Source organism: Psittacula echo, assembly GCF_963264785.1.
Source record: "Psittacula echo genome assembly, chromosome: 2".
Lineage (NCBI taxonomy): Eukaryota > Metazoa > Chordata > Aves > Psittaciformes > Psittacidae > Psittacula > Psittacula echo.
Genome location: NC_137737.1, coordinates 59,690,640 through 59,717,467, shown reverse-complemented (window position 1 = coordinate 59,717,467; position 26,828 = coordinate 59,690,640). Strand labels below are relative to the sequence as shown.

General features: G+C 59.0%; 1 protein-coding gene across 1 annotated transcript; it reads right to left on the bottom strand.

Annotated features, from left to right (window-relative positions):
- Positions 1–807: 807 nt before the first annotated feature.
- NBEAL2 (neurobeachin like 2) lies at positions 808–26,390 on the bottom strand (the record flags this gene model as incomplete). Its single annotated transcript, XM_080611541.1, has 55 exons — positions 808–1,173; positions 1,835–1,970; positions 2,066–2,214; positions 2,294–2,455; positions 2,531–2,647; positions 2,777–2,871; positions 3,149–3,321; positions 3,429–3,538; positions 3,660–3,749; positions 3,836–3,952; positions 4,033–4,130; positions 4,205–4,322; positions 4,432–4,541; positions 4,636–4,766; positions 4,851–4,991; positions 5,076–5,200; positions 5,278–5,373; positions 5,811–5,918; positions 6,013–6,146; positions 6,366–6,523; positions 6,615–6,735; positions 6,933–7,057; positions 7,137–7,294; positions 8,192–8,341; positions 8,558–8,863; positions 8,945–9,082; positions 10,223–10,382; positions 10,457–10,635; positions 10,714–11,382; positions 11,692–11,777; positions 11,954–12,113; positions 12,200–12,358; positions 12,501–12,654; positions 13,205–13,307; positions 13,382–13,541; positions 13,638–13,771; positions 14,325–14,496; positions 14,960–15,052; positions 15,158–15,240; positions 15,334–15,664; positions 15,746–15,865; positions 15,966–16,098; positions 16,186–16,757; positions 17,314–17,412; positions 17,551–17,634; positions 17,729–17,812; positions 18,018–18,124; positions 18,196–18,481; positions 18,968–19,053; positions 20,073–20,155; positions 20,232–20,353; positions 20,471–20,552; positions 21,115–21,279; positions 21,482–21,570; positions 26,340–26,390. 55 exons carry the CDS (start codon positions 26,388–26,390, stop codon positions 1,069–1,071), a joined length of 8,277 nt encoding a protein of 2,758 aa, XP_080467667.1. The 3' UTR covers positions 808–1,068.
- Positions 26,391–26,828: the final 438 nt, after the last annotated feature.

The following is a 26,828-nucleotide window of genomic DNA, read 5'->3' as shown; positions in this document are numbered from 1 at the left end:
CCCTTGTGACATGGGTACGTGGCAGCTGAGACCCCCCCCCATGCTCGTGACGCGTGTGTTTATGGCTGCTGACACACGGGTGCTGAGACATCCATGCTCACGCCACATGGTTGTGTGGCTGCTGAGACCCCCCATGCTCATGACGTGGCTGCTGAGACCACCCCGCACTTGTGACACGTGTGTACGGCTGATGAGACAAAGCCCCCCCCCTTCCCCAGCTCTGCCATGTGGATGCATGGCTGCTGAGACCCACCACCACTCATGACACATGGGTATGTGGCTGATGAGACCCCCTACACTCATGACATGGGTACAGGGTTACCAGGACCCCTTACACTTGTCACACATGGGTATATGGCTGCTGAGCCCCATGGGCTCCTGACACGCGGATGCAGAGCTCCTGTGTCCCCCCTGCACTCATGACGCATGTGTTCCCGTGTCCCAGCCTGGCTGGGTCCTGCTGCTACGGGGCCCCGCTGGCTCCCAGCCTGGAGCACAGGCTGTGCTGGGATGGCCCCAGTATGTGGTGAAGGCAGAAAGGGTTGGACACAGACACTGGAAAGTGGGATAGATGGGAGAGGGGGGCACATGGGAGTGGGGGGATACCGCAGAGGGGGTGTCACTCCCCCATCCGGCGCAGGGCAGACAGGGGCCTTGCACTCATTTATTTCCCATAGATATATTATTATTAATTTCTTTTTCTGTAAAAGGTCTAAAAATGGATAGAAAAGAAACCAACAAAACAAAAAAGGGGGGAAGAGAGAACACACTGGCCGGCTCCTGGCCAGCGGAATGGCAGGGGGAACGTGGTACCCCCCTTCCCAGCGAGGGGTCCCCACCACCGAATCCTCTCCCCCATCCTTCTGTAGGATGGAGGGACATGTCCCCCTAAAACTGGGGGGGCAATCCTGCGCCCCCCACCCCACCGGGGGCTGGATAAGGCCACGGGCGATGGGCTGAGCAGGCAGCCTGCGGGCAGCGCGGGGCTCACCGGCCCCCCAGCTCTGCGGGGTGCAGGGGGACCCCTGTCTGTGTGCCGGGCACCCTGGGCGGGTGCTGGGTGCCAGCCTAGGCCTTGCCCTCGGCAGGGTGGTACTCTGTCTCCCCGGCAGAGACCTGGGAGATGCGCCGCGTGGAGCGCCACAGCCGCCGGTGGAACTGGCCTGGTCGCACCTGGGTGGGAGGGAATGAGCACCCGCACCCTGTCCCCTTCCACATCCCCATACCCTTTATCCATTCTCATCACTTTCTCCATCTCCATCACCCCCTAAACCTCCATCCCCTTCTCCATCCTCTTCACCATCTCCATCCTTATCCCTTTCTCCTTCCACATCCTCTTCTCCATCAGTGTCACCTCTCAAATGTCCAACCCCTTCTCCATCCCTATTTTTATCATCCCTATCCTCATCCCCTTCTCCATCCTCTTCCAAACATCCATCGCTTCCACCCCTTTCTCATCACACAGCCCCTTCCAAACCCCATCCTTTGCTTCACCCACATTCATCCCCTTCCAAATCCTTATCCCCACCGCTTCTCCCATCACCATCACCTTTCCCATCTGCACCCACATCCCTTTCCCAACCCCTTCGTCATCACCATCCACCCACCATCCCCTTCTCCACCTCCGTCTCCATCCCTTTCCCTATAATCCACCTCTACCTCCGTTCCCTCCCTTTCCGGTATCTCCTTTTCCGTATCTCCCTCAACCCACCCCTGTCCACCTCCGCTCTGGAGACCAAGGAGGACAAACAGAGATCTCCAGCCCAGCAGCACCCAGAGGACACTGAGGTACAACCCCCCCCCAGCCCCACCACCACTGGGGGTCCATGCTCACCTCCGCGGGCTGCCCAGCCCCCACCACGATGAGCTTCCCATCCTCCAACCCCACCAAGATGTGACTCTTCTCCTTGGTGACGGACACGCTGTGGATGGGCACCCGCATGGGCACGGGGGGCACGGCTGCCCTCAGGCTGTGAGAAGACAAGTGATGAGATGGGACCCTTTGATCCCCCCGGGCACCCTAAGGGGGTGGTTGGAGTGGGACAAGGCAGGCGGTAGCCTTCACCTCTGGAGGTCACGGATCTCCAGCCCGCACTGCATGGTCCCCAGCACCACGAAGTCCTCTGTCAGACACATGGCTGTCACCTCCTCATCCAGCGGGACGGAGGAGAGGTGCTTCCCGTTCACCGAGTAGAGGTGCAGCGCGAACCTGTCCTGAAAGACAGCGCAAAGTCGGGGGGAACACACACACGGACTGTGACAACGGGGAGGACGCAGCGACACTTGGCCATACCTTCAAGCAGGCTCGCTGACCCACGGCGGTCTGGGCCACCACCTGCCCTTCCGGCCCCACAGCCAACTGGGAGAGGATGGTGGGGGGCGAGCTCTCGCCAGGCGGCCGCAGGGACCGGATGAAGAGACCCCGGCGGATGGTGTGGATGATGATGGTGCCATCCTAAGGGGACACAAGGTGATGATGATGGCGGCACTGCTCACCCTGCCACCCATGCTGCTGCCCACCCCAGCTCACCTTGGATCCTGACACTGCCATGTCCAGCTCGGTGCTGATGGCCACGCACGTCACCTCGGCATCGTGACCGTACAGGACCTGGATGGGCTTGGGAGCCAAGCCACTGGAAAACCCACCCTGGCATTGGGGACACAGGGACCTCAGTGACCTGGTGGCAGTGCCCACCACGAGCTCTGTGGCTGGAGTACGGGGTAGGGCTCCCTACCCCACCATGGCTGGAACATGGGGTGAGGATCAACCCCCTACCTGCTGCAGGACCTGCCACACCATGCAGGTGGTGTCCCGGGACCCAGAAATGAGGTAGATGCCGCAGAGGTCAAGTGCCAGACAGGTAACAACATCTGTGATACCCAGAGGGACACCGTGAGGTGCTCATCCCGTCCCACCATGCTTGGCCCCCTGACCCCAGGGGATAGCATCAAGATGTATTTATTTTGGGGGGTGGAGATGCTGCTAACCCTAATCCCATCCTGCGACTGAGACAGAGCCTGGACTGTCTCCAGAAGATGGAAGGCACTGGGAGATGTCCCCTACCCTCTCACATGTCCCTGCTTTCCCCCGTGGTGCTACAAACCCATCAGGGCATCATCGGACCTTCACCACTGGAGGAGGACATACCTATGTGCCGGGTGATGTGCCCAACAACCTTCCCTTTGGCCAGTGAGGTGACGCGGAGGCTGTTGTCCCAGTGTCCCCCACTGAAAAGCAGCTTCCCATCAGGGGACACAGCCAGCGTCCTGGAGCAGAGGTCTGCGCCAGGGGCGAAGGGGCCCTGCAGGAAGCGCTGGGTCCTGGTGGGGAAGGACATGGGACAGTGGCAGAGCCATGAGCGGGCTGGTGGCACCTCTGGGGACCCTCGCCGGGTACCAAGCGCCCAACTCACTTTGCGCAAACTCACTTTGCGTTGGAGACGGTGGGGTCTTTGGTGAAGCTGAAGTAGTTGGAGATGTTTTTGTCATAGGGTAACCAGTTGTGGGTCCCCAGCAAGCCGTTGGCACTCACGGTGACCTGGGCAGAGATGGAGAGGGAGGTGACACAGCTCCCACCACTAGAACCCTCCTGGGGTTTGGTCCCAGTCTCCCCCTCAGGCTAGCAGGATGCACCCAAGCCTCAGTTCCCCTGCACTCACCAGGACATCAGGTGATCCCTGAGTGATGAAGGAGTGTGCCTGGTTCTTGGGGACCACAGCTTGCACCAGGGCCACCCCGTCGCTGATGCCCTGCAGGGAGACAGCAACCGGCGGGTACTCTCCTGGCCATCACCCCCACCCAATCCTAGCCAGGCACCCCCTAGGGTTGTCCTCACCTCCACAAAGAAGGACTTGAGCTGGTCCAGGTTCTCAAAGACGTTGGGTGAGCGGGTGTCGAGACGGGCCAGGCTCCGGGCAGCGCTCTCTGCTGAGAGCCGGGCAGGATGGGGCTCCTGGAGGGCCAAGGGAACCCATGAAAAGGGGGGTGGCCCCCCGAAAGGGGCTGGTGTTTTGGCGTGGGGGTATGAGCTACCTTGAGCAGCTGGCAGGGTGTCTGCCCAAAGTTGCTGATGATGCCCTCCAGAGCCTTCCTCTGTGTCTCATCAGCGATGGCATCCAGGTCCACAGCCCCTGGGGATGGGGATGGTCATGCGGAAGCCACCTTGCAGGTGGTCTCCCCCCCATCTACTTGCCCCATGGCTTACCTTCGTAGGTGCAGTAGTAGAAGACGTTGAGGGCCTCCACAGCAGCCGGGCCTCGCTGCTTATACCCAAAAATGAGGTCGATCCATTCGTGGAGATGGGCTGAGACGTACTCCGACTCCTGTCCAAGGATGGGACATCACGAAGGGCCACAAATGCCCATCACCCCCTGCAGCGACTCCCCCAAGGATGGGAGCAGAGGAGGGGTTGGATGAGCTCCGCCACCTCACCAGGGCTTTGCGGTGCTGGTGGATGAAGTCCTCGCGGGAGCGCGCCCACCGGGGCAGCACCACATCGCCCACCTTCTCGTTGGAGAGCTGCAGGCAGCCCAGGTCGAAGCCTGCAGGCAGAGCAGGCAGGGGGTGAGGGATGCTGACACCTGCGGTGCCCCCATGGGTGCTGTCCCCATGGTGGTGACGATGGGTGCCCCTCACCGTTCATGTTCTCCAGGAACTCGGGGAAGTAGAAGAACTCGGGGATGAGCTCCTTGACGTCCACAGGGTTCTCCATGCGGGCTTGCCATGCTGCTGGCACCGAGTGGAACTGCCGGTCTGAGCAGTCAAACCTGGTTGCACAGGACAACTGGTTGGAGCCTGCTCATCCCTACTGACGTCAGCTCCTCCCTGGGGGGCACCCGCTGGGCACCCACCTGCCACTCTGCAGCTGGATGTGGAGGGTGGTGAAGGGCTCGGTGCGGATCAGGTAGTGCATGACCCCCGCTGCGTTGGAGTAGTGCGTGCCGTAGTGGAACTTGTCCACGGTGCCTGTGGGGTCCTCAAAGCTCTCGTACCTGGGGGCGAGGTGGAGGGGGGGTCCATCAGGAGCCAGCCAAACGCTCCCTGCACCCCCTATCCCTCATTTGTGGGGTACTCACTTTTCCTTCACCTCCTGGGCATGCCGCTCGTTGGCCACTCCAATGGGCTTGGACAGGTCCCGGAACACTGCCGGGTTGGTGAGGTCAAGGGTCTCCGAGACGTAATCCCGCAGGATCCAGGGGAACTGGGGGGGTGGGAGGTAGGTGAGGCTGGAGGGGGGCATGGGATCACTGGGGGACAGTGGGGGGAGATGGGGCTCACCACAGGGTATTGGGAGAGGTCATTGTAGGTGCGCCCTGCGATCGTGTTCAGCTGCATGAGGTACTCGAAGTTGGAGATCTCCCGCAGGACCCATTTCTGGGGTGAAGCAAGGGTGGCCAAGATGGGTCGGCAGAAGCAGAAGACGGGGCAGACACCCCCACCCCTTGGCTGTGCTGGTCCCACGGCCATCCCTAGTCCCAGACTGTCCCTGGTACCATGGTCATTCCCATGCCATGACCATCTCTGGTCCCATAGCCATCTCCGATCCCACAGCCATTCCCATTCCATGGCCATCCCTGGTTCCAAAGCCATTCCCATTCCATGGCCATCCCTGGTCCTACAGCCATTCCCATTCTGTGGCCACGCCCAGTCCCATGACCATTCCCCATCCTACGGTCATCCTTAGCCTATGGCCATCTCTATTCCCATGGCCATCCCTGGTCCATGGGCATCCCCATCTCATGCTGGCATGCTCCCCTTTGCCAAGAAGAAGGGGAGATATGGGGTGGAGGTGGGCAAGGTGAGGCTGGTACCTGTGTGAGCCCTGAGGCTTTCAGCAGCTCCTGGGGCGACCGGCTGCCGAAGTAGATCTGGTTGGGGGGACGCAGGCCAAGGATGCAGGAGTACACCTTGTTCCTCACCTGTGGAGATGGAGGCGAGGACATGGAGTGGCTGGAGCCTGGGCAGGGCAGAGGCTGCAGGAGGGGTTTGGGGCAGCGGGAAGGTTGCCACCACCTTTTTTCTAAAGTTGAGGAAGTAGTTGGCCTGGTCGATGAAGAAGAGCTCCAGTGCGGAGCGGCGCAGGTTGTAGCGGCGCAGGTGGACCTCCCGGAGGTGGGACAAGGGGCGCTTGAAGTCATAGCCGATCCCTGCCGAGATTGGGACACAGAGCTCCGTGGGTGCCACCATCCACCCAGACCCCCATCCCTGAGGCAGTGACTGGGGCCAGCATTCCCCTGGGACTGGGAGGAGCCCACCCCCAAAACTACCAGCACCCGGTGTGATGGGCTTTTGTGGGGGGTCGGATGGGTAGGGGGGTCCTCACCCCACCTTGCTGCTGGAACCCCCCAGTTAGCACACGCTGTTACCTCCCTCCGTCTCCTCCTTCTCGCTGCTGCCATCGTAGAAGTAGATGTGCTGGGTTGTCACCTCCAGGCGCCCGGCTATGACAGCCACCGTCGTGATGAGCTCGCAGTCCTCTGAGACCACCAGCTTCTCCCGCTGGTTCTGCTCCTTGGGCTCAGCCCTGGGTGACACCCGGGGGGGTGAGGAGACCCCACTGGTGACACCCCCGGTCTGGTTGAGCCAACGCCATTGCAGGGAATGGGAACACTCACTGGCTGTCCAGGACAGGGAGGTCCTCCTCGGCCAGTTGGTCGTCCTCCAGCTCGCTCACCTTGGCCTCCTTGGCCATGGCAAGTGGGAGGGACTCGGCGGGGTTGTGGAGGTGGTCAGCTCCTGCAATGAGGAGGTGGTCAGCAGGCCTCCCTCACAGCTGGGGGACAACTCCTGCGAAGGACCCCATCACATCCCCCTGGCTCAACAAGGCCCATGACAGCTCTCAGCTCAACCCCACCGGGTACAGTCAACTGCTGGTACGCCCTTGCCTGTGGCATATGGGGGACCCCTGGGTGCCCCACTCCCATCAGCCTCACCCAAGTTGTCCCGTAGGGCACTGGCCTCCAAGTGCTGGTCAAAATTCAGGTTGGGCACCAGTTTCAGCCTCATCCTGGAGTAGGTCTCGGCACTTGACAGCTTCCAACGGACCTCCGGTGGGTTCCTGGGGGCAGGTGAAGGTGAGGCACCCTGGGGACCGCCAGCCATGGCACCCCTCCATGGGGACTCGGGTTGAGGCTCACCGGTCAGCCCAGGCGGAGCGGGGAGAGGTGAGGAGGCGGCACAGGGACCGCCACTGCTTCAGCACGGTGCTGTGGTGGTTGTTGGCCTGCTTGAGCACATTGGCATGTCGGATGTTTTCCACCTTGGAGCGCTTCGCCGCCGGCTCTAGCACCAGCTCCTGCCAAGGGAGCAGAAGAGTGAAGTGACAGCAGGGCTGGGGCCTGGGGACATCCCCAAGGTAAGGAGCATGTCCATGGGGTGCTGTCCCCAAGGCAAGGAGAATATCCCCAGGATGATGTACTTGGGGTAAGGAGCACATCCCTAGGATGATGGGCACATCTCCAGGATGATGTTCCTGGGATGAGAAACACATCCCCATAAAAATATCCCCAGGATGAGGAGCACTTCCTGAGAGTAGAGTCCCCAGGGTAAGGAGCATGTCCCCATGATGAAGAACACATCTCCAGGATTAATGTTCCCAGGCTGAGGACCATGTCCCTGGGGCAAGAATGTCTGTAGGATGACATCCCCAGATCGAGGAACACATCCCCAGGATGATGTCCCTGGGGTGAGGAGCATGTCCCCAGAACAATGTCACCAGGATGAGGAGTGCATCCTGAGGACAATGTCCCCAGGGTGAGGAAGATCTCCCCCCGATGACATCCCCAGGATGAAAAGCACTTCCCCAAAATTAATGTCCCTAGGGTGAGGAGCACATCCCCATGACCCCTGGGTGATGACCCTGGAGTGAGAAGCACATACCCATGGTGAAGAGCGCATGAAACAATGTCCCTGGGTTGACAAGCACGTCCCTGGGATGATACTCCCAGGATGAGGAGCATGTTCTGAGGACCATATCCCCAGGGTGAGGAGAATGCCCCCAGGATGACATTCCTCGGGATGAGGAGCTCAATCCCCAGGATTATTTATTCAGGGAGAAGAGCACGTTGCTAGGATGACAACCCCAGCGCAAGGAGCACATCTCCTGGATGACATCTTTGGGGTAAGGAGCATGTCTCCAGGATGAGAAGCACATTCCCAGGGTGATATCCCAGGGGTGAGGAACAGGCAGTACCTGGAACATCTTGCCACTGGCTGCCTTCTCCTGCTCCCGTCGCTGGGAGCTGCTCATCATAGCATCATAGCAGGCATTCCAGAAATTGGACATGTGGTCGTGGCTCTTGGCGAAGGTGTCCATCTCAAACTGGGCCATGGTGGGCTGCACCTACCAAGAGAACCGGGACAAGAGGGGAGGTGTTTGCAGGGCTGGGCACCCACCAACCATCCTCCAGGCTACGAGCATCCCTGCCCTGGAGGTCACCCCTGCAGGCTATCCCATTCAGGTGGTGACATGGGAACCCTGCTACAGCACAGACCCACCTCTAAGCCTGGGAGAGCATTCCCCCAACAGTGATGCCACCCCATGCCCCATGGTACCCACGTGCTTCTCGATGAAGCCTCTCCACTCCGGCGTGGTGCAGAAGAGCTGGAAGTCCTCATAGAAAGTGGGGCTGCCATTGGTGGGGGGCAGCGAGGGCAGGAAGAGCTGCAGCTGCAGGGTCTCGTAGCACTGGTCCATCAGTGTACGGACAATGGGCACCAACCAGGAGAAGGTCTCTGACTTAGCGTCCAGTGAGCGCCGCAGTGGGGTCTCCAGCTTGCCCAGGAGGTAGCAAGCCTCATCCTTTTTGGGAGCCGAGGAGGTCTGCAGCAGGCTGTGCAGCTTCACGTATGCCAGCGAGTGCAACTGGAGGGGACACAGCCGTCAGATGGGGCCAGCTGCCCTGCCTCAAGGGCTGGGGTCTCACCCCAAGACAGGGTGACCCACCTGGGGGTCCTGCAGCATGATGTAGCCCACGAGGATGCGCAGACCCGTCTGGGCCATCTCCTTGAGGTCGGAGGTGCCGTTGGCCAGGTGGTACCAGACACCCAGTTTGTCCAGCAGACTGCTCACCCCCTCGTAGATCTGGGGGGGGCACAGTGAGCCCCACACCCGGCCATGCACCCCCCACCTCTCTGGCTGGGTGGATGCAAAGCCACCAGGTCTGTCCCCGTCATGGGGGGGCTTTGCTTGACACGGCTTTGGGTTATGGGTAGGGGTTAGGATTATAGTATAGGGGTAGGTTAGAATCCCAACTCAAAGGCCTAGTGACAAATTAGTTTGGGTCTGGCATCGGGGTTACGTATTGGGGCTTAGGGGTTTATGGAAGGGTGGAGGGATAGGGTTAAAGGTTACGATTGGGGTTAGGGGTAGGGCATAGGATTGGGATTAGGGTTGAAGTTTACAGCAAGGATGTAAGGTTAAGGGTTAGGGTTAGGATTTAGGAGGTATGGTTAGATTTATAAATTATAACTTCAGGTTAGAGTTTAGGGGATAGGATTAAGATTTTGGTTTCCTGTAAGTGTGTAGGGTTAGGGTTAAGGGTGGGGATTTGGGTTAGGGCTAGGGTATAGAATTGGGGTTAGGGCTGAGATTTACAGCAAGGATATAGGCTTAAGCTTTAGGGTTTGGATTTAGGAGGTTGTTATGAGTTAGGTTTACAGTTTAGGGTTATAGATTAGAGCATAGGGCTAAGGTTTTGAGTTTACAGTAAGGGTGTAGAGGTTAGGGTTTAAGATCAGGGTTAGGCTTTATAGCGATAGTGTAGGATGAGGGTTTACAGCAAGGGCTAGGGTTAGATTTACAGGGTAAGAGTTAGGGATGGGGTCTAGGGTTAGATTTTAGCATATAGGATTAGAGTATTGGATCTGGGTTTATGGTAAGGTTGTAGGAGTGGGGTTAAAGGTTCGAATTAGGGGTTAGGACTAGGATATATGATTGGGCTTCACAGCAAGGTTGCAGGGTGTAGAGTTAAGGTTTAGAGTTAGTCAGGTTTATGGCAAGGGTGTAGGGCTAGGGCTAAGCTTTAGGGTTAGGGTTTGGTTTACTGGTTACGGGTCAGGGTTGCGGTTTAGGACTAAGGCACAGGTTATTTTCTAAGGTTAGGTTCAAGGGCTGCAGGTAGGGGCAGGGTGTAGGGTTAGGGATAACATCGGCAGTTAGGGGTTAGCATTAGGGTTCTGAGCTCGGGTTTGGGATAAGGAACCCCTGCTCGTGCCCATGCACCTTCTCACTCCACAGGGCCTGGTTGTTGTGTCCCTCGGAGAACAAGAAGTCCTGGAGCAGCCTTAGCAGCTTGAGGGCATTGTGGGTGAGACCGGGCAGGGTGGCTGGCCCTGACTCCTTCAGATCCGTCAGTGCTGACTCCAGCATCATCTCCAGCAGGCTGCAGAAGAGCAGGCAGCTCTGTAGGGTGGTCCTCCCTCAGCACGCACCCATCCAGACCTGCACAGGACTCACCTGCGCTTGATCTCATCGGGAGGCCGCACCAGCTCGCACGCCGTCCCCAGCTTGGTGAGGACGGAGAAGACCTGCCCGCGCTCCCTCCATGCCACGTCATCCCAGCCCTCCACACCACGCCACGTCACTGAGAAGATGATGTTGGTCAGGAGGTTGCACAGCTCCTCCTCAGGTGTTTGCTGCCAACAGAGAGGATGGGTGAGAGGTTCTGCTTCCAGCATAGCCCAGGGCGGTGGGCACGGTGGGCTGGGGCTCACCTGGGGGTTGCTGGTGTTGGAAACGTTGTCACTGGGCAGCATGTCCTGGTAGCTGCTCTCATCCAGGACATTTGAGAGGCTGGAGCTCTTGCGCGCCCGCATCCCTGGGAAGGGCTTGAAGCTCTCCAGGGGTGATGGGGTGCCAGGGCCACTGGCAGGTGTCTGAGTGCCACTCTCAGCTGTGGTGATGGAGCTGGTGCTGGCCAGGTCGAGCCCCAGGTCAAACGGTGAGGTGGAGAAAGGCGAGAGCGGGTGGTAGACACCATCAAAGGGAGGACCATCACCAGGATTGGAGGATGAGCGGCTGGCCCGGTCGGAGGAGTCAAAAGACCTGAAGTTGTAGGAGTGGAAGGACTTGGTGCGGCCACTTGGGGAGATGGAGTGGTCAGAGAAGCCTTCGGAGAGCTCCTGGTCTGAGGCCTCATAGCCCAGAGGCAGGAAAACATCCAGCTCCTGCAGCTCGGCCGGTGGTGGGCTTGCCCCATCCTTGCCAGAGGGGTCTGAGAGGCGGAGGAGCTCCAGGCAGCCCCCATTGCCCCCGTTGCTCAGGCTGTGCTGGTGGGACTCGTAGGACTCCTTGACGTAGAGCTTGGTGAGTGTGTCCTGCCAGCCAGCCAACCGCGCCAGCTGCTTCACCATGTCCTGCTGCGCGTAGATCAAGTGGAAGAGCTGCAAGAGAAAGAAAAGTGGGAGACCTGATGTTGTTGCCCCAGCTCCTACTTGTCTCCTGGGGGGTTGGCTCCTCCAAGGGACAGGATGCTTGGTCATGAGCACCTCAGATCCTCCATAACCCCTCCAGCATGGGGTGCTGAGGCTGCACCATCTCCATGCTGATACATCCAGGTGCTGGCAGCTCTGTGCATGAGGCGTTACCACCATCCCCATGGCCCCTGTGTTTGAGCACGGCTGAGTGCCCAGGAAACTCAGCCCCAGGATGACAACTCAGTCACAGCCCCTTGCGCTCCCTACCCGGCTCACCTTGCGGCAGATGTCCAGCCGGACAGTCAGCTGAGCCCGGTGGGACAGGTAAACCACGGCCACCAGGTCCTTGTAGTTGGGAGGGTCTATGGACAAGGAGAGGGAGCACAGTGGTGGGACACCTCCTTCTGTCCCCAAAAGCACCAAAGGTCCCCAGTCCCAACAGTAGCTGAGCCTCACGGGAAGCCACCGTGATGACCCCATGGCATGTGTTTGGGATGGGTGCTCAGGGCTAGCCTGGTTTTGGTAGGGCACATAGTACCTGCCCCGAGGACCTGCTCCGAGAGGCAGCGGAAGAGCAGCATGGAGCCGGGGATGTCACTGAGGCAGGCAATGAGCCCCTGGTACCCGATGTCCTTCAGCTTCAGGCGGCTTTTGCTGCGCTCAGGGACCTTCTCGTACTTCAGCATCTTGTAAAGGACCTGGTGAGACAGTGAAATGTGGCCACTGTGCCGCAGCAAAGCCCCTGGCCACTGAGCAAGAGGTTGGGACTGGGGACCTGCCTTACCTTGAAAACCCTCTCTCGCACTTCGTCAGAGAACTTCTTCTGCACTAGCAGTGAGAAGAGGATCTCCACATGGCCTGGCTCAAAGAGGAAGGCAAAGAGCTGCTCCTGAGCTGGCGAGCCCTTCAACAGGCTGTGGATCACCTCCAGTGCCCCGCAGACCTGCAGGACATGGGGCTGATTGTCCACTGCTCTCCATGCGCCCCACTGGGACCTCAGCAGCTTCTCCCCACCTGCTGCCAAGTGCTGGGCCAGCTCACAGCACACTGAGGTGTTTGGGGACCAGGGCAGCTTGGTGCTGTACCTGCTGCTCATCCTGAGCCCCGGCCACATAGCTCAGCAAGCTCTGCATCTCCTCCCCAGAGAAGCTTCTGCAGAAGAAATCTTTCACCAGGCTGAAGAGGGATGTTTGCACTGTCTTGATGTCATCGGTGGCTGTGGTCTTCTCCCTGGAGGTGCTGATGGATGGACATACATTGGCATTACCTCTGGGGATGTGCACAACTGCCCCTTGTCACCCACTGCCAGCATGATCCTAAATCCCACCATGAAGTCCAAGATGCTTTGGGACAGCCCAGTTTTCACATCCCTTCTAGCCAACCCTGCCCACTGGGAAATGTCCACCCCACACATTGGGGTCTCTGTGGGGTGTGAGCACCCTCACTACGACTGGTGTGCAGAAACGCGTCGGGTCAGGCAAGAAAAGGGCATCAGCCTGCCGCAGGAGCCACCATGCTGTTGATTGCTGCTGGAAAGATGCTGGGGTGGATTTTGGGGCTGACTGAGCCCTGAAATCTATGGGTGGAGGCTTGGGCATGGGGCATGGCCATGGGGAGTGGAGGGTCCTGCACCCACCACCATGCTCCCACACTGAGAAAGCATTCCAAGAGGTGCTTGCAGGGGGAATATTACCCCAACAAATGGTGTCTACCTCAAACTGTAGCTTCAAGGGGTGAAGCCCACCACCACAACAGCATATGGAGGTCCTGACTACAAGTGGCAACTCACCCATAGTACGTCCGGATGGAGTCGAGGATGTATTGCACCCCGTACTTCTTGCGGATGCGCTGCTTGTGGTCCTTGACAACACTGGCCAGATACTGGATGTGACCTGCAGGGGGAAGCTGTGAGTAGCCCCTGAGGCCAGTTGGGATGGAGAACACCCCAAGCACCCCCGGTTCCCACCTAAGCGGACGGCAAAGTCGCTGTTGCTCCAGATGCGGAAGTCAAAGAGGAGATGCTGGTAGAGGAGGTGCAGCAGCAGCCCGCTGCCCTCGGAGGCCACCTGCTCCATGAGGATCTGTGAGGCCATCAGTGTGCTCATGTCCAGCAGTGGGCTGGAGACCTGCCGCGGGTGAGAGGTGAGGCTTGCAGCCCTGGCATCCCCTTTGGAGAATGGTACTGGGGATGACGGGATGGAGCCCTCGGTAGCCCACCACACCTTCTGCAGCAGCGCCCCGATGATGGCCGGCCCATGGCACTGCACCAGGCTCTCCTGGTTCACGGGGTGGTTCTGGATGAAGTTCTTCACCAGCAGCAGGAACGCAGCCACGCTGTTCCTCTCCAGCCTGCTCTCTGCAAGGCACAGGGCAGAGCCCCGCCAGTAGCTGTGAGCCCTGTGCCCATGCAAACACCATTCTATGGCGCTGCCTGTATCTGCCTGCAAAGAGCACCCTGGAGACCCCACCATTAATGTTCCTCTGCAAACTTTTCAGCCTGTTCTCCCTTTTCCCCCACATTTATGCAAGTGGAAACCTCTATTGTTTTGAGCTTGGAAATAAGCTCAGGGGTACTGGGAGAAAGCACATTTCACCTACGCAGAAGGCGGCTCTGGCATGAACCCAGTCTTACTATAAGACATCAGAGACTCTGCAAAGGCAAACTGGAGGTAAGCAGGCTGAAGTCACCCTCATCTTCCCAGAACTGCTTGTTTATGACTAACTGGGGCATAACAACATCAAAAGATGTCAACACTTTCTCCATTACCCATCATTCTTGGTTGCCTCAGGCAAGACCTGAGCAAGACCCAAGACACCAGCTTAGTCCAGGCAACACTTACATAACAGCAGGGTCACCTCCAGCCACCAGAGCAGGGCGGCTCCTGCTCCACATCCCTCAAGGTCCTCACCTGAGGACTTGCCCAGTGGGATGAGCATGCCCTGGGCATTCCTGGAGGACGTCAGCTCTGGCCCCACCAGGTCATTGGTCTCCTGCTCATCCTCTGGCTCCTCCCTCTTGGACACCACTTGCTCGAGCAGGGGCAGCAGCACACCCATCCCACCGACACAGTTGACCACGTCCTGCCAGAGGGAGGTGAGAAGCTTTGCTGGGTGCTGTGTGGTGATGGCGGCGCAGAGGAGGAGGTTGCACAGGCAGCTGAGGTCCATCCTGCCTGCTCACAGGCTCAGCTCAAGCCGGGGAGAGCCAGGCCCTGTGGCTGGCAAACATCATGGCGTGCCCAGGCCCATCCTACAGCACAAACCTGAAACAGGTCTCCCAAAAGCACCTGCTCCCTGGCACTGCCGATGGTGCCTACCCTGAGGGCCCATGGGGCAGACAGATCCTTAGGGAACCTATAGGTCACGCAGGTCCTTGGTGGACCCAATACCATGTATCAGAGTCCCTGTAGAGTCCAGGGGAACCACCATGGCTAGCCAAGACTCTGTGGAGCTCCTGCCCTGGCCTTCTACCCAAGAAGGGACCCAGCTGCCTCCACGCCATAGGGTTGATGGGCCAGGATGTGCCACCCTTTACCCAACATACCTTGATGTCCCAGTTGACCACCTTGTGCCCCGTCAGCCTTCCATCCAAGACATGGCTGGGAGAGAGGTCCAGACAGATGTTGTTCCTGCAGGCCTAGAAGAGAGCACCATAAGAGCATCCTCATGCTCCTGGAGATGTCACTTATGGCCAAGGGTCTGCCTGCACTGTCCCCATCACCAAAGGGGTTGCTCTCCTCACCTGTGGGGTGTAGTACAGCAAGAGCTTGCTGCTGAGCTCCGCCAAGTCACCTTCCACTGTAAATGGTGATGTGACGTTTGGTCCTGAGGGAAGAGGATTGGGATGAGCTGGGGCATGGTGGAGAAGACCCCGCTAGGCAGCAGCACCGCACTTCCCACAGTCCCATCCTGACATACCTGTGCAGAAGAGTGTCTTGACCTGGGCTTGCTGCAGAGCCTCACAGAAGATAGCTACAGAGCCCAGGTGACCCTCCAGGGAGGTGGGGCTGCCCCACTCCGTGTCCTGGCTGCCGGCTGCTGTGGTGGCCACCACCCCCTCAGTGGGAGGCTGAGTGGGGGTCCAAGCATGGGGTCCCAGTGCGGCGGGGACAGACTGGGAGCGGCCCAGTGCAGGGTGCGGGGGGAAGGCCAGCTCCGGCCCATGGGAAGCTGGTGGGTGGTTGGCGGTGGTGGCAGTGGTGGTGGTGGTCCGGTGTCCCGCAGAGCCAATGCAGCAGGAGGTGAAGGACTGGAAGGGAGATGAGCTGTGCTCAAATCCCAGCTCCATGCCATGGGGAGGAGTCTGGCTGGGTGCTGTGGGGTCTCCTACCTCATGGAGGGAAGGAAAGCGGAGCTGTGCTGTTTTCCGCAGGTGCCCATCGGCATAGATGCTGACTATGTTCTGGCCAAAGGGCCGGCGGCCAGCAACGTGGACAATGTCAACGCAGTGCTGGGTGGATATGGAGGGACATCAGGCACCCTGGTGTCCTTGTTGCCCCCTTAATGGGGACGGGGATGAAGATGGCGACAGGGACTGGGGTGATGCTCACCCAAGCCGAGTCATTGAAGGCAAACTCTGGCAATGCCACTGTCATGTAGTCTTTCTTGGTGCAGACAGCCACCACCAACACGCCGCTGGCGGTGAAGAATGCCTCAAAGCCTGTCCCGCCAGCTGTGAAGAAGCTGGTGGGGAAGGAGCATGGTGAGGATGGTGGTGCTGCCCCTCCTCGTCCTCACCTTAGCTGCCCTGGTCCCTCCATTGAGCATCACCTGTAGAGCTGCCTCCTCTTTGGCCTTGCCGGTGGCTCAGGTTCCTCCTCACTCAGGCACAACCAGGCATGGAAGGCGAAGGCACTGCCCGGCCACTTCTGGATGGTGGGCACCATGATCCCCGCCATGCCGGGTGTCAGGTCAAAGCACTGCAGTGCCTGGGGTGGTCCCTCGACTCGTGCCATCCCTGAGAGCGCACGGATGACGGGCTCCACGTAGGGATGTGGTCCTTGACCTGGCTCACGCCGCAGCAGGCGCAGCAGCTGCCGCAGCTCTCCGGGGCGAATGGAGAGGCTGCCCAATGCCCGCAGCAGCTCCAGCAAGTTTTCGGAGCAGGCAGCAGGCAGCGCTGGCTCGGTGGCCAGGGCAGCCAGCAGGCAGCCCACCATGCCCGCCTTGACGCAGGTGAGGCGGCTGGGCAAGGAGGCTTCGCAGAGCCGCCCCAGCCAGCCCGACAGGAAGACCTGCAGCTCCCGGCATGGCAGAGCCGGCAGCCAGGCCAGCAGGATGAGCAGGGGTTGCTCGTTGCGGATGGGGCGCACTGGGAAGGAGCTGTGGTCGCCTTCCACTGCCTGCCGAAACACAAGAGCTGGTTGGTACAGCCCTGACCCTGTGGAGAGGGACGGATCCTCCCCATGGCTGCTTTGGGCTGGCAGCAGAGACCTGGTGCATCAAGCCCCTTGGAGACTCCTGTGCATCAAATATATCAGAGACCCTCATGCATCAAAAGTCTTGGAGAACCCCGTTCATCAAGCATCTTGGAGACCCTCAGGCATCAGGAGTTTTGGAGACCCCATGCATCAAGGGTCTTGAAGACTCTCACGCATCAGAGACCACTGCGCATCAAGCACTTTGGAACCCCCCATGCATCAAGCACTTTGGAGACCTTGCACATCCAGCATTACCAGAGCAAGCACTAGTACAGCAGAAAGGGCTCAGAACTCCACTAAAGAGAGCATAACTTCAAGCTAAAGACGGCCCCAAGACCCTTCAGGAGGAAGCTGATAGGAAACTAGCAGGGTGGAGAGGACTGGAAGGCAAGGAATGGGGCTGTCGGGGGGGGAGATCTGCCACAAACCACCAGCACTGAGGGCTTTGGTCAGTGGGGAGGAGAAGTGGGATGCTCACCATGTTGAGGAGCTCCTGAAGCAGGTGTTGGGTGGGCTGGCCTTGGCTCCTCAACACCTCGTAGAGGTGGGCATAGCCGATGCGCTCCTTGAACACCTCCTGCAAGCACACAGGCACGTGGGACTCCTTGCTGAACCCCACCACATGCTGCTTTCACCCCAGCCCACCTAGCAAAGTGAAAATGCCCAAACCCATCTGCTTTTGGGGTGTCCTCCCTGCCTCTGGTCCGCTGCCCACCTTGGCCGAGGGCGAGTTGCTCATGATCGCGGTGAGCACCCCAACAGCATGGACCGCGATGGCATCGGAGCTGCCGTTGAAGACCTATAGAGACATGGGGGTGGTGAGTGTGCTGAGCCATGGGATTGACGGGACACCATACCTGGAGGTTTGGTTATGGGGTGGCCTCACGTGATACCTGCTGGCACCCATTCCTGTCTGGTGGCTGCGTGGGGACCTTGTCCTGGCCTACACTTGCCTCCCGTGAGCTGCCGAGGTAGAGCTGTGGGACATGAAGTGGGTGTCAGCTCCAGGAACAGTACCCGGTATGGGGTGGGGGAAAGAGGGAAGGGGGTTATGGAGGGTCCCCACTCCACAGTTGCCACTGCAGCACAGTCTCCCTGTCCCAGCACTGTTTAGAACCAAGAAGGGTGAGGATGGAGATGAGCATTCCCAATCCCAGTGTCACCAAGCGGGAACGCTGGTACCTTGCTGTTTTGGAGGAGCCGGATGATGTGCTCGAAGCAGTTGTTGCTGAGAAAGACAGCCTGGAGGACTGGTCGGTCCTCACAGTTCAGCATGGCTGGGATGGCATCTACAGTGAAGTTATGATGGCTTAGCACCCATCCCACGTCCTCATCCCCATCCCCATCCCCAGCCACCTACCCAGCATGAGCACTCGAAGAGTGATGAGGCCACTGGCCGCCTCCGGGGCCAAGGAAGTGACAGGCAGGTCCGAATTGAGCACCCTGAAGTAACCATCCAGGAGGACACGCAAGGGCACGGGGCCAGCGCCGGGGCTGCTGCCGTGCAGCACGTGGACCACGGCCACCACGCTGCGCAACGCCAGCTCCAGCAACTCGGGGACCGGGGGGGTCCCCCCACCTCCCCGCTGCAGCACCCCCAGCAGCGCCTCCACCGCCGACGGCGTGATGGCCCGCAGCGCGTTGGGCTGTCGGGATGATGGGGGAGACGGGCTTTTATGGTGCCTATCGCGATATAAACCCCCTTTTTAAAGCTGTTAATGCTGAGCTCTGCACCTCCAGTGCTGTGGGCTTTACCCATCTCACTGCACCCTGCTCCTGAGTGCGTGCAAATGAATTTAAAGTGACTTTCGGAGCTATTAATTAAATCCTGATTTTGAAGTACTGGGTTAATTACAACCTATTTCTGCTCAAATTTATTCAGACAAGAAGTTCTCATCTGCCACCCCACCAGTGATGAACCAGCAGCTTCAATTCAAACCCCTCTTTAATTTATTTGCTTTAAAGGTAAACCCACAGAATTTAGGGCTGGGATTTTGAATAATGATTTTTAAAGGCTTTGGAAAATGAAGTGGTTTAATCCCAGTGTTTATCTTGCTTAGAATAAATAAAACTTTGGGGCTTATCACTTGGATGATCATCCCAAGTCCTTCCCATCTGCTTCCCAGTGCTACCTTGGATCCGGAGAGGATGGCTCCGAAAAGATGGATAAGCCGGAGCTGGAGTGTTTCAGGGAGCTGCTCTCCAGCTTGGAAACTCTCTGCAAGGACAAGAAGGGAAAGATTTACTTTGGGGAGTAGACAGCCAAAAAAGACCCAAAATGGGGAAAAAATCCCTTTTCTATCCAAATCCACCCCAGAAGTCAGCCCGTGGGGGTGCTGGACCCTGTTGATGAGGATGCTCAAGTGTTCGGCAGCTCCAGTTGCACCAGGGAAGGTTATTTTGTCCTAACAAATATGAGGGGTTTTGTTCAAAAACAGGGCTCAGTTTGGGGATTTCCAGGCAGTTGGGTGTGTTGGGAGTTTTAGGTGATTTTTTGCAATGACTTTGCCTCAGGGTTTTTTTTTTTAGGGGGGGCTTCCCCAGAAAAAAAGTCCCTTTTGCATTAATTTCTGCAGACTCCCCAGGTTGTGGAGGACTTAATCCCTGCTTCATGATCCTACATATGCCCCCCTGGGATTCTGGCGTGCAGGTATAGGCTCCTATATTTGCCCTTCAGTGATGGCATCATAGAATGGTTAGGGTTGGAAAGGACCTTAAGATCATCCAGTTCCAACCCAATCATATAGCGGTCCTGGGGTCAGATATAGGCTCCCGCATCACATTCTGATCCTGGGGCAAATATAGGATCTTATACTTGACCTTCCCTACAAGCACATACAGGGTCCTAGAGCAGGTATAGGATTCTATATTTGTCCTTGAATCAATACTGATCTGGGGGCACGTATAAAATGTTGGATCCTACGTTTGCAGGGACAGGTAGAGGATGTCCTGGGGCAGGTATAAGCTCCTGTATTTGCATGGACAGGTATAGAATAATCAGGGGCAGGTATAGAATCCTCTATTTGCCCTCGAATCACATACCTACCTCTGAATATTATATGCCCCCATGGATCCTGTATGTGCTCCTGGATCCCATCCCATGCACTGTATGCCCCTGGATGCTTTGTGCACCCATGGATCCCAACACTGACCCTCCACGTGCCTCCAGATCCCATTGCTGGAGCACACAAGCCCAGCTGCAGTGGGTGATGGGGGGGGGGTAGGACCCCCTTTTACCTTGGAAGAAGGTGCCAAACTCGGGGGGCAAAGGGGCCGGGGCAAACTTGTATTTACTCTTCTCCTTTGCACTGATGATTTCCCTGGAAAGAGAGGGGTGAGGTGTGGGGGAAAAACGAGGAGGGGGATTTGGGGTGCAGGGGGGGCATCCCCACTCACCCACTCAGCTGCCGCCTCCAAGTCTGGTAGGGGTCAAAGAAGCACTCGCAAAGATGCAGGGCATAGAGCATCCCGTTCTCCAGCTGCATCCTGCTCCGCTCATCCTCCTGGATAGTCTTCAGCTGCCAGAAAAACAGAGCAGAATTAAACCTGCCCTCAGAAAACCCTCCTCTGGGCGAGTCCCCCCAGAATTTGGGCAGGGGTTCTCCCTGTGTCCTTCTCCCGCCTCCCTGTGTCACCTTGATTGCACAGACCCGCAGCAGCTTCAGCACCTCCGGGATGAAACCAGGAGTTTTGTCTGCTTGGATGTTTTCCAGGTTCCTGCAAAAGGTCGGGGGGTAGGAGCTGGGATATAACACATTGAGAGGTGCGTGCATTGGGGTCACCTTATGTCGGCTGGATTGAGGCTGCAGGGCCAAGGAGAGTGGGATGCACTTTGGTAGGGGGATAAATACTGTGTTTTGGGGTGATGTGAGGTACTTCAGATGGGGGTGATGTGCTTAGGTGTAGATGATGCGTGTTGTGTGTGTGGGAATGATGCACTTTTTTGGGGGGATGCTACATTCTAGGGGGAGTATACAGTTTGGAGGGGGATGCTACGCTTCAGTGGGGGGGTGGTGTGTTTTGGAGGGATGCTGATGCATATCCAGGAAGGCGCTGTAGTGGTCCACGGCAGTCTAGGACCAGAGTGATACCAGTTTGGTCCCCAAAGACTTGGGGCAGCCCAGACCACAGAGATGGGGGGGTCCACTCCATGTCCCCCCAGCACCTGAGGCTCATCCTGCAGTGCTGGAGGACTGAAACCAGGAACATCAGTGTGTGTGGTGGGGAGAGAGGCAAGCCGGGCCCCCACCAGGGATGTCGATGGAGGGGTGTCACCCACCTGCAGATGATGATGAAGAACTTGAGGAGGAGCAGCGCCTGCCCCAGGCTGGCCCCAGCACCCTCCTCCCGTGGGACCTGGGCCACGCACTGCCCCAGCCGCTGGCTCAGCACCTGCAGCACCTCCCGCGGCAGCACCGGGATCTCTGACACCGACTCCTCTGGCCTGTGACAGGGACAACAGAGGGTGGCAGGATGTGACCCCACAGCCCCCTCCACCATCAACCCCTCCAGAAGCCTCAGACCGGATGGCTGAAAACCACTGAGAGCGGATGAGCTGCCGCCACGGCAACCCCCAATGTAGCTGTGGATGTCGCCTCCTGCCCCGCATCGCAGGGTTTCACCCAAGGCTGCTGGGGTGGTCTCACCTCCGGGGCTCCAGCGACGGCAGGGCAATGATCTTCTCGAAGTTCATGACAAACGCTTCCAGCCACTGCTGCAGGTATGAGAGGTCCTTCTGCAAGGGTGGAGAGCCACTGGCCAATCAGATCCCACAGTGACCACCGCCACTGGAGGTATCAGCCAATCAGCAGCTAGAGTGGTCAAGCCCCAACTTGGTCATTTCAGCCAATGGGCAATCAGAAAAGCATAACCTGTAGAGCTGCTGACCAATCAGCTCTCAAAGCAGCACAACCTGTGGACTTGCTGACCAAACAGCACAACCCGTTAAGCTCCTGACCAATCAACACAAAGATCACCTGCCCCATAGACAATAACTGGCCAATCAGCAGTATGAGCCACTGGCCCTTAAAGACCACTGCTGGTCAACCACCTGCACAGAGCACCTCATTCCTGGGACCTGCCGACCAACCAGCACTCAGAACACCTGGCCCCTACAGGCAGCTGCCAGCCAATCAGGTGGCAGAGCCAGGCACAGGCAGCCAGCAGTGCCTGACACAACTGCCAGCCTGGTGGTTGTGCAATGACCTGATTCACCCAGGCTGTCACCGCACCCTGGGGCCGGGCACCTCCCGCACAGTACCCATGGGGGTCACCCATGGGGGTCACCCATGGCCCTGAGCACTCCAGTGCAGCCCCTTGGGGTCATCCCTGTCCCCATGAACCCTAATAGAGCCCCTTGAGGCCATCCATGTTCCTGAGCACCCCAATGCAGTGCCTTGGGGTCACCCAAAGCCCTCGGCACTCCAGTGGAGACCCTTGGGGTCACCCATGTTCTCATGCACGCCAACACAGCACCTTAGAGTCACCCATTGCCCAGAGCACCCCAGTGCAGCCCCTTGGGGTGACCCAGGTCCCAGAGAACCCCAACACAGCCCCTTGGGGCCACCCATGTCCCTGAGCACCTCAATACAGCACTCTGGGGTGACCCATGCACCCCAGTGCAGCCCCTTGGGGTCACCCATGCCCCGAAGCACCTCCATGGAGAACCTTGGGGCGAACCACGGCCGTGAGCACCCAGTGCAGCACCTTGGGGTGACCCATATCCCTGAGTACACCCATGCAGCCACCTGGGGTGACCCACATCCCCACGCATCCCCATGCAGCACCCTCAGCTGTCCCCAGCCCAGGCAGGAACTGTCCCTGCCTGGGGACATCCTGCTCCCCACAGAGAACCACCCCCCCATCCCCATCTCCTCCCATGACACGGGGAGCCCCATCACTCCTCCAGGCACCGTCGGCACCTCCGCAACATGGGGGTCCCCAAGGAGACCTCATGCCCCCCCCCCAGCAGCATCCCCCCACAGCCCACCCCCCCTTGTCCCATTCGTTCACCCCCATGTCACCCGTTTCCTCCCAAACTCCCCCATTTACCACCAGGTACCGCTCAGCTGCAAGCACCAAGTGGGGTGAGCCACGTGTGGGGTGTCCCCCCACCTACTCCCCCAACCAGACTCTGTTACCTGGCTGCCGTGGCCATCCATGATCCCGGGTGAGCTGCGCCGGTGCAGCCGCGCCACGACGGGGGATGCAGTTATTCTACACGTTCCCCCCTCCCTTTCTTGCCACCGCCTCGCTTTGCTCTTGTGCAAAGCACCCAAAAACACAACAAACCCCAGAGGATCAGGAAATGCCAAGTCACCCGCCGCCCCAACGGCGCTTCCTCCCACCGCAGCTGGCTGCCCGGCACTGGTTTGGGGTGCCAACAGCTGCCCCCGACCCCACGCACCCACCGGCAGCACTGGGATATGCAGCCAAGGACATGGTAGTGGCCACGGTGCACACGGGATGACGGGCACCACTGCTGGGGCTGGCACGTGGCAAGGGCACGAAGCTCAGACCCAGTGGGTTGCAAACACCATGGATAACCAGACCATGCCAAAAACACGAGCCAAATCCTGCCTGTGTCCCCCCCACTCCCATCAGTGCAACCAAAGCTGGGTTGTCCTGAGTTTGCCAGTTCTCAGCATCCCTCCTCCCACCCAATATCCCCCACCTTGCACCCATCCGGAGCCGGCGTCCTATCCCATCCAGGGAAGCAGCGCTCACCGGGACGGTGCCAGTGCCTGCCTCTGCTGCCAGTGCCTGTCCCAGCCGGTTGCCGGCTGGCAGAGCCTGTTGGGTGGCTTCTAGGCTCGGGCGGCGCGGTGCTGCCTGGGAACGTCATGCCGGCACCTCCATCCCTCCCCAGCACTGCTGCTGGCAGCTCCGGACTCCCGCCCAGGAGTGACAGTGGCAAAGCCACCAGGTTGTCACCTCCCTGCCATCAAGTCCCATGGGGGGGCATCGGGGGTCCTGGTGATGGGACCCCACTGGGGTTCCTGCCATCCCGCTTGGATGGTGTGGGACAACACGGCCAGCACCATCCCTGCCGTGACATGGCCACCTCACAGGACATCCCTGGGAACACCCCTGTCCCCTGCCAGCAGCGGTGGAGCGGTGACGTGAGCTCTGCCCTATTTTAAAGCCATGAGAGATAACACCCGCACTCCCAGCGCACAGCCCTTCTCTGATCCCACCAGCCGGGGAGGGCTGCGATGACGGGGAATGCTGCCCTCCAGGTGACACTCAGACCAGTGGCATCACCAGCTGCATTCAAACCTCAAAATAAACCCAGCAGTGATACACTGAGAGGCTGATGTGGGACAGGGACATGACCCAGCAGCTTTGTACTCATCCGGTGCTTGGGGACATCACCACGGGGAAGGCCAGCGCAGCTTTGCACAGGACCTGGCTGGGGAGGTGATGCTGAGGTCTCACCTCAGCCTCGGTTCCTCTTGTGTGGCTCTGACTGTGCACACCCTGACAGTGCAGCATGCTTGCTACGCAAGGGTGTTCCCATATGGCCACGCACACCCCAACGGCATGGCACATGTCCCTGTATGACCATGCACACCCAACAGCATGTCACATATGTCCATGCGCACCCTGACAGCATGACACATGTCCCCACAGGACCATGCATACCCAGCAGTGTGCCATATGTCCCCTGTATGACCATGCACACCCTGCTGGTGTGGCATGTCTCCTCATACAACCATGCACACCCAAACAGCGTGGCACATGTCCTTGTATAACCACACACACCCAATAGCATGTCATGTACAACCACGCACACCCTGACAGCATGATGTGTCCCCTATACAACCATGCAGACTGTGATGGCATGGCACGCATCCCCATATGACCATGCACACCTGATGACACGGCACAGGTCCGTGTACGGCCACACAGCCCCCAGCAGTGCAACACGCATCCCTGTGCAAGTGTGAACACCCAACAGTGTGGCATGTGTCCCTGTATGACCACAGGCACCCAAGGATATGTCACTCATCCCCGTACAAGCATGCACACCTGATGGCAGGTCCCTATACAACCATGCACACACTAACAGTGCAGCGCCTGTCCCTGGGCAAGTGTGAACACCCCAAAAGCATGTCCCATACCCCCGTACCACCACACACACCTGAAGGCATAGGACATGTCCCCCATGTGAGCACATACATCCATGTCCCTGTACGACCATGGTCAGACAAGGACATACCACCCATCCCTACACAACCACTCACACCCGAACAGCGCAACGACTGAACCTGGATGAGCATGAACACCCCAACGGCATGGCATCTGTCCACATGTAACGACGCACACCCTGACAGCATGGCATATGTCTGTCCCCGCACCATCACGTGCACCTGACACTATGGCTGGTGCCTGTCCCTGGGTGAGTGTGAACACCTCACAACGTGGCATGTGTCCCTTGTACAAGCCCCTCAGGGGTCCTGGGGGACATGGCGGGGCCAGGGGAGGAGATGGACACAACTGCTATCCCTGTCCCCAGGTGGCCCCAGGGTCCTCATCCCTCCTGAAACCCCCTGCCATGTGCTGGGAACACGGCAGGGTTTTGGGGTAGAAATAATACCCTTCACCCCAATCCCCCCCGAGACGGACACCCCAGGCCGTGGGGGAGACACAGGGGTGTGTGTGATCCTTTCCTCCAGGATGCCCCCCGCTACCCTTCCCCAAACCTGGACGCATGGATACTTAAGTAGAAAACAAAACACAAGGGGCTTTGGAGGTGGATACAGAGGGCTTCCCATGCTGTCTGCCAGGAGCCCCCCCTCCCTCATTCTCCAGGATCCCTGGCTGTGGGACCTGCCCCAGCAGAGGGAAATACGATGGGAGGGACGGCCAGGACAGGCGGTGGTGCCGGGGGGTCCGCCCTGTACAGGGAACCCCCCTTTCCCCCCTGCTGCTGCTCCAATGTCATCGCGGCAGCACCTGCTGCTGGGCAAGGGTTTGGGGACCCGGAAGGGGGAAAGGCCCCCTCAAACCCACCCAGCCGGGTGCAAGGGGATGTGTGGACCCCCCAAATCCGCCCGTGACAGGTGGGATGCGGTGGGGGAGTCCCGGAGGGTGCGGTGCCCCCCGAGGGGGATCGCGGAACTCGGGGTACGGGCGGGTGTCACTCCCGGGATATGGCAACGGGAATCCGGGAGCGGGGGAACACGCGGTCGCGGCCCCCAGGATGCAGCAGTAGGGTGCAGAGGGGGGGGTTGCGGTGACCCCAAAATGGGGAGAACGGGGTGGGGGGATCACGGAATGCCGCAATGGGGGGCATGGAGGGAACGCGGTGCCCCCCCCCAAGTCGGGGGTGATACGGGGAGGAGGTGCCGGCAGGGGGGGGTGCAGGCAGGGTTTAGCTTTCCCCTATGGAAGGGGGATGCAGGCAGCGGGGTGATGGGGGTTAAAAGGGGTGCTGCCCCCCCACCCCGAGGTTTGGGGAAGAACTGGGGTGTGCGTGGGGTCCTCCGGTGCCGACCTCACCTTGGCGAAGTAGAGCATCCAAAGCTCGTAGAGCCGCTCCCGGGAAGCCATGCCGGGCCGGCACGGCTCGGCACGGCTCGGTACGGCACGGGCAGCTCCGCCCCCCCCACCATCGACGGGCCCTCCCCCAGGTACCGGGGGGGGCGGTGACAAGGCCCCCCCTCGGTACCTGCTGCTGGGAGGGGGATCCTTTCCCATCTCTCCTTTTACCTTTACGGAGCTGCGGGGGGGGGAGAAGGTAAAAGGAGAGATGGGAAAGGTAAAATGCCCCCTTCCAATAATTGTGACCCCCAATCAACACAACTGAGCCTTGCACGCCCTAGGAGAGCGGGGCAATAAGCGTAGCAAGGTCATAAGAAGATGATTTGGGACTATTTTGCCTTTTATTTGTTAAATCCTATTTATTTTTAATGCTTTTATATGCCCCCCCCCCCCATTGCGACCCACCGCCGAGGCTCGCCGATCGACGCGCTCGGCGCTCGGTGGGTT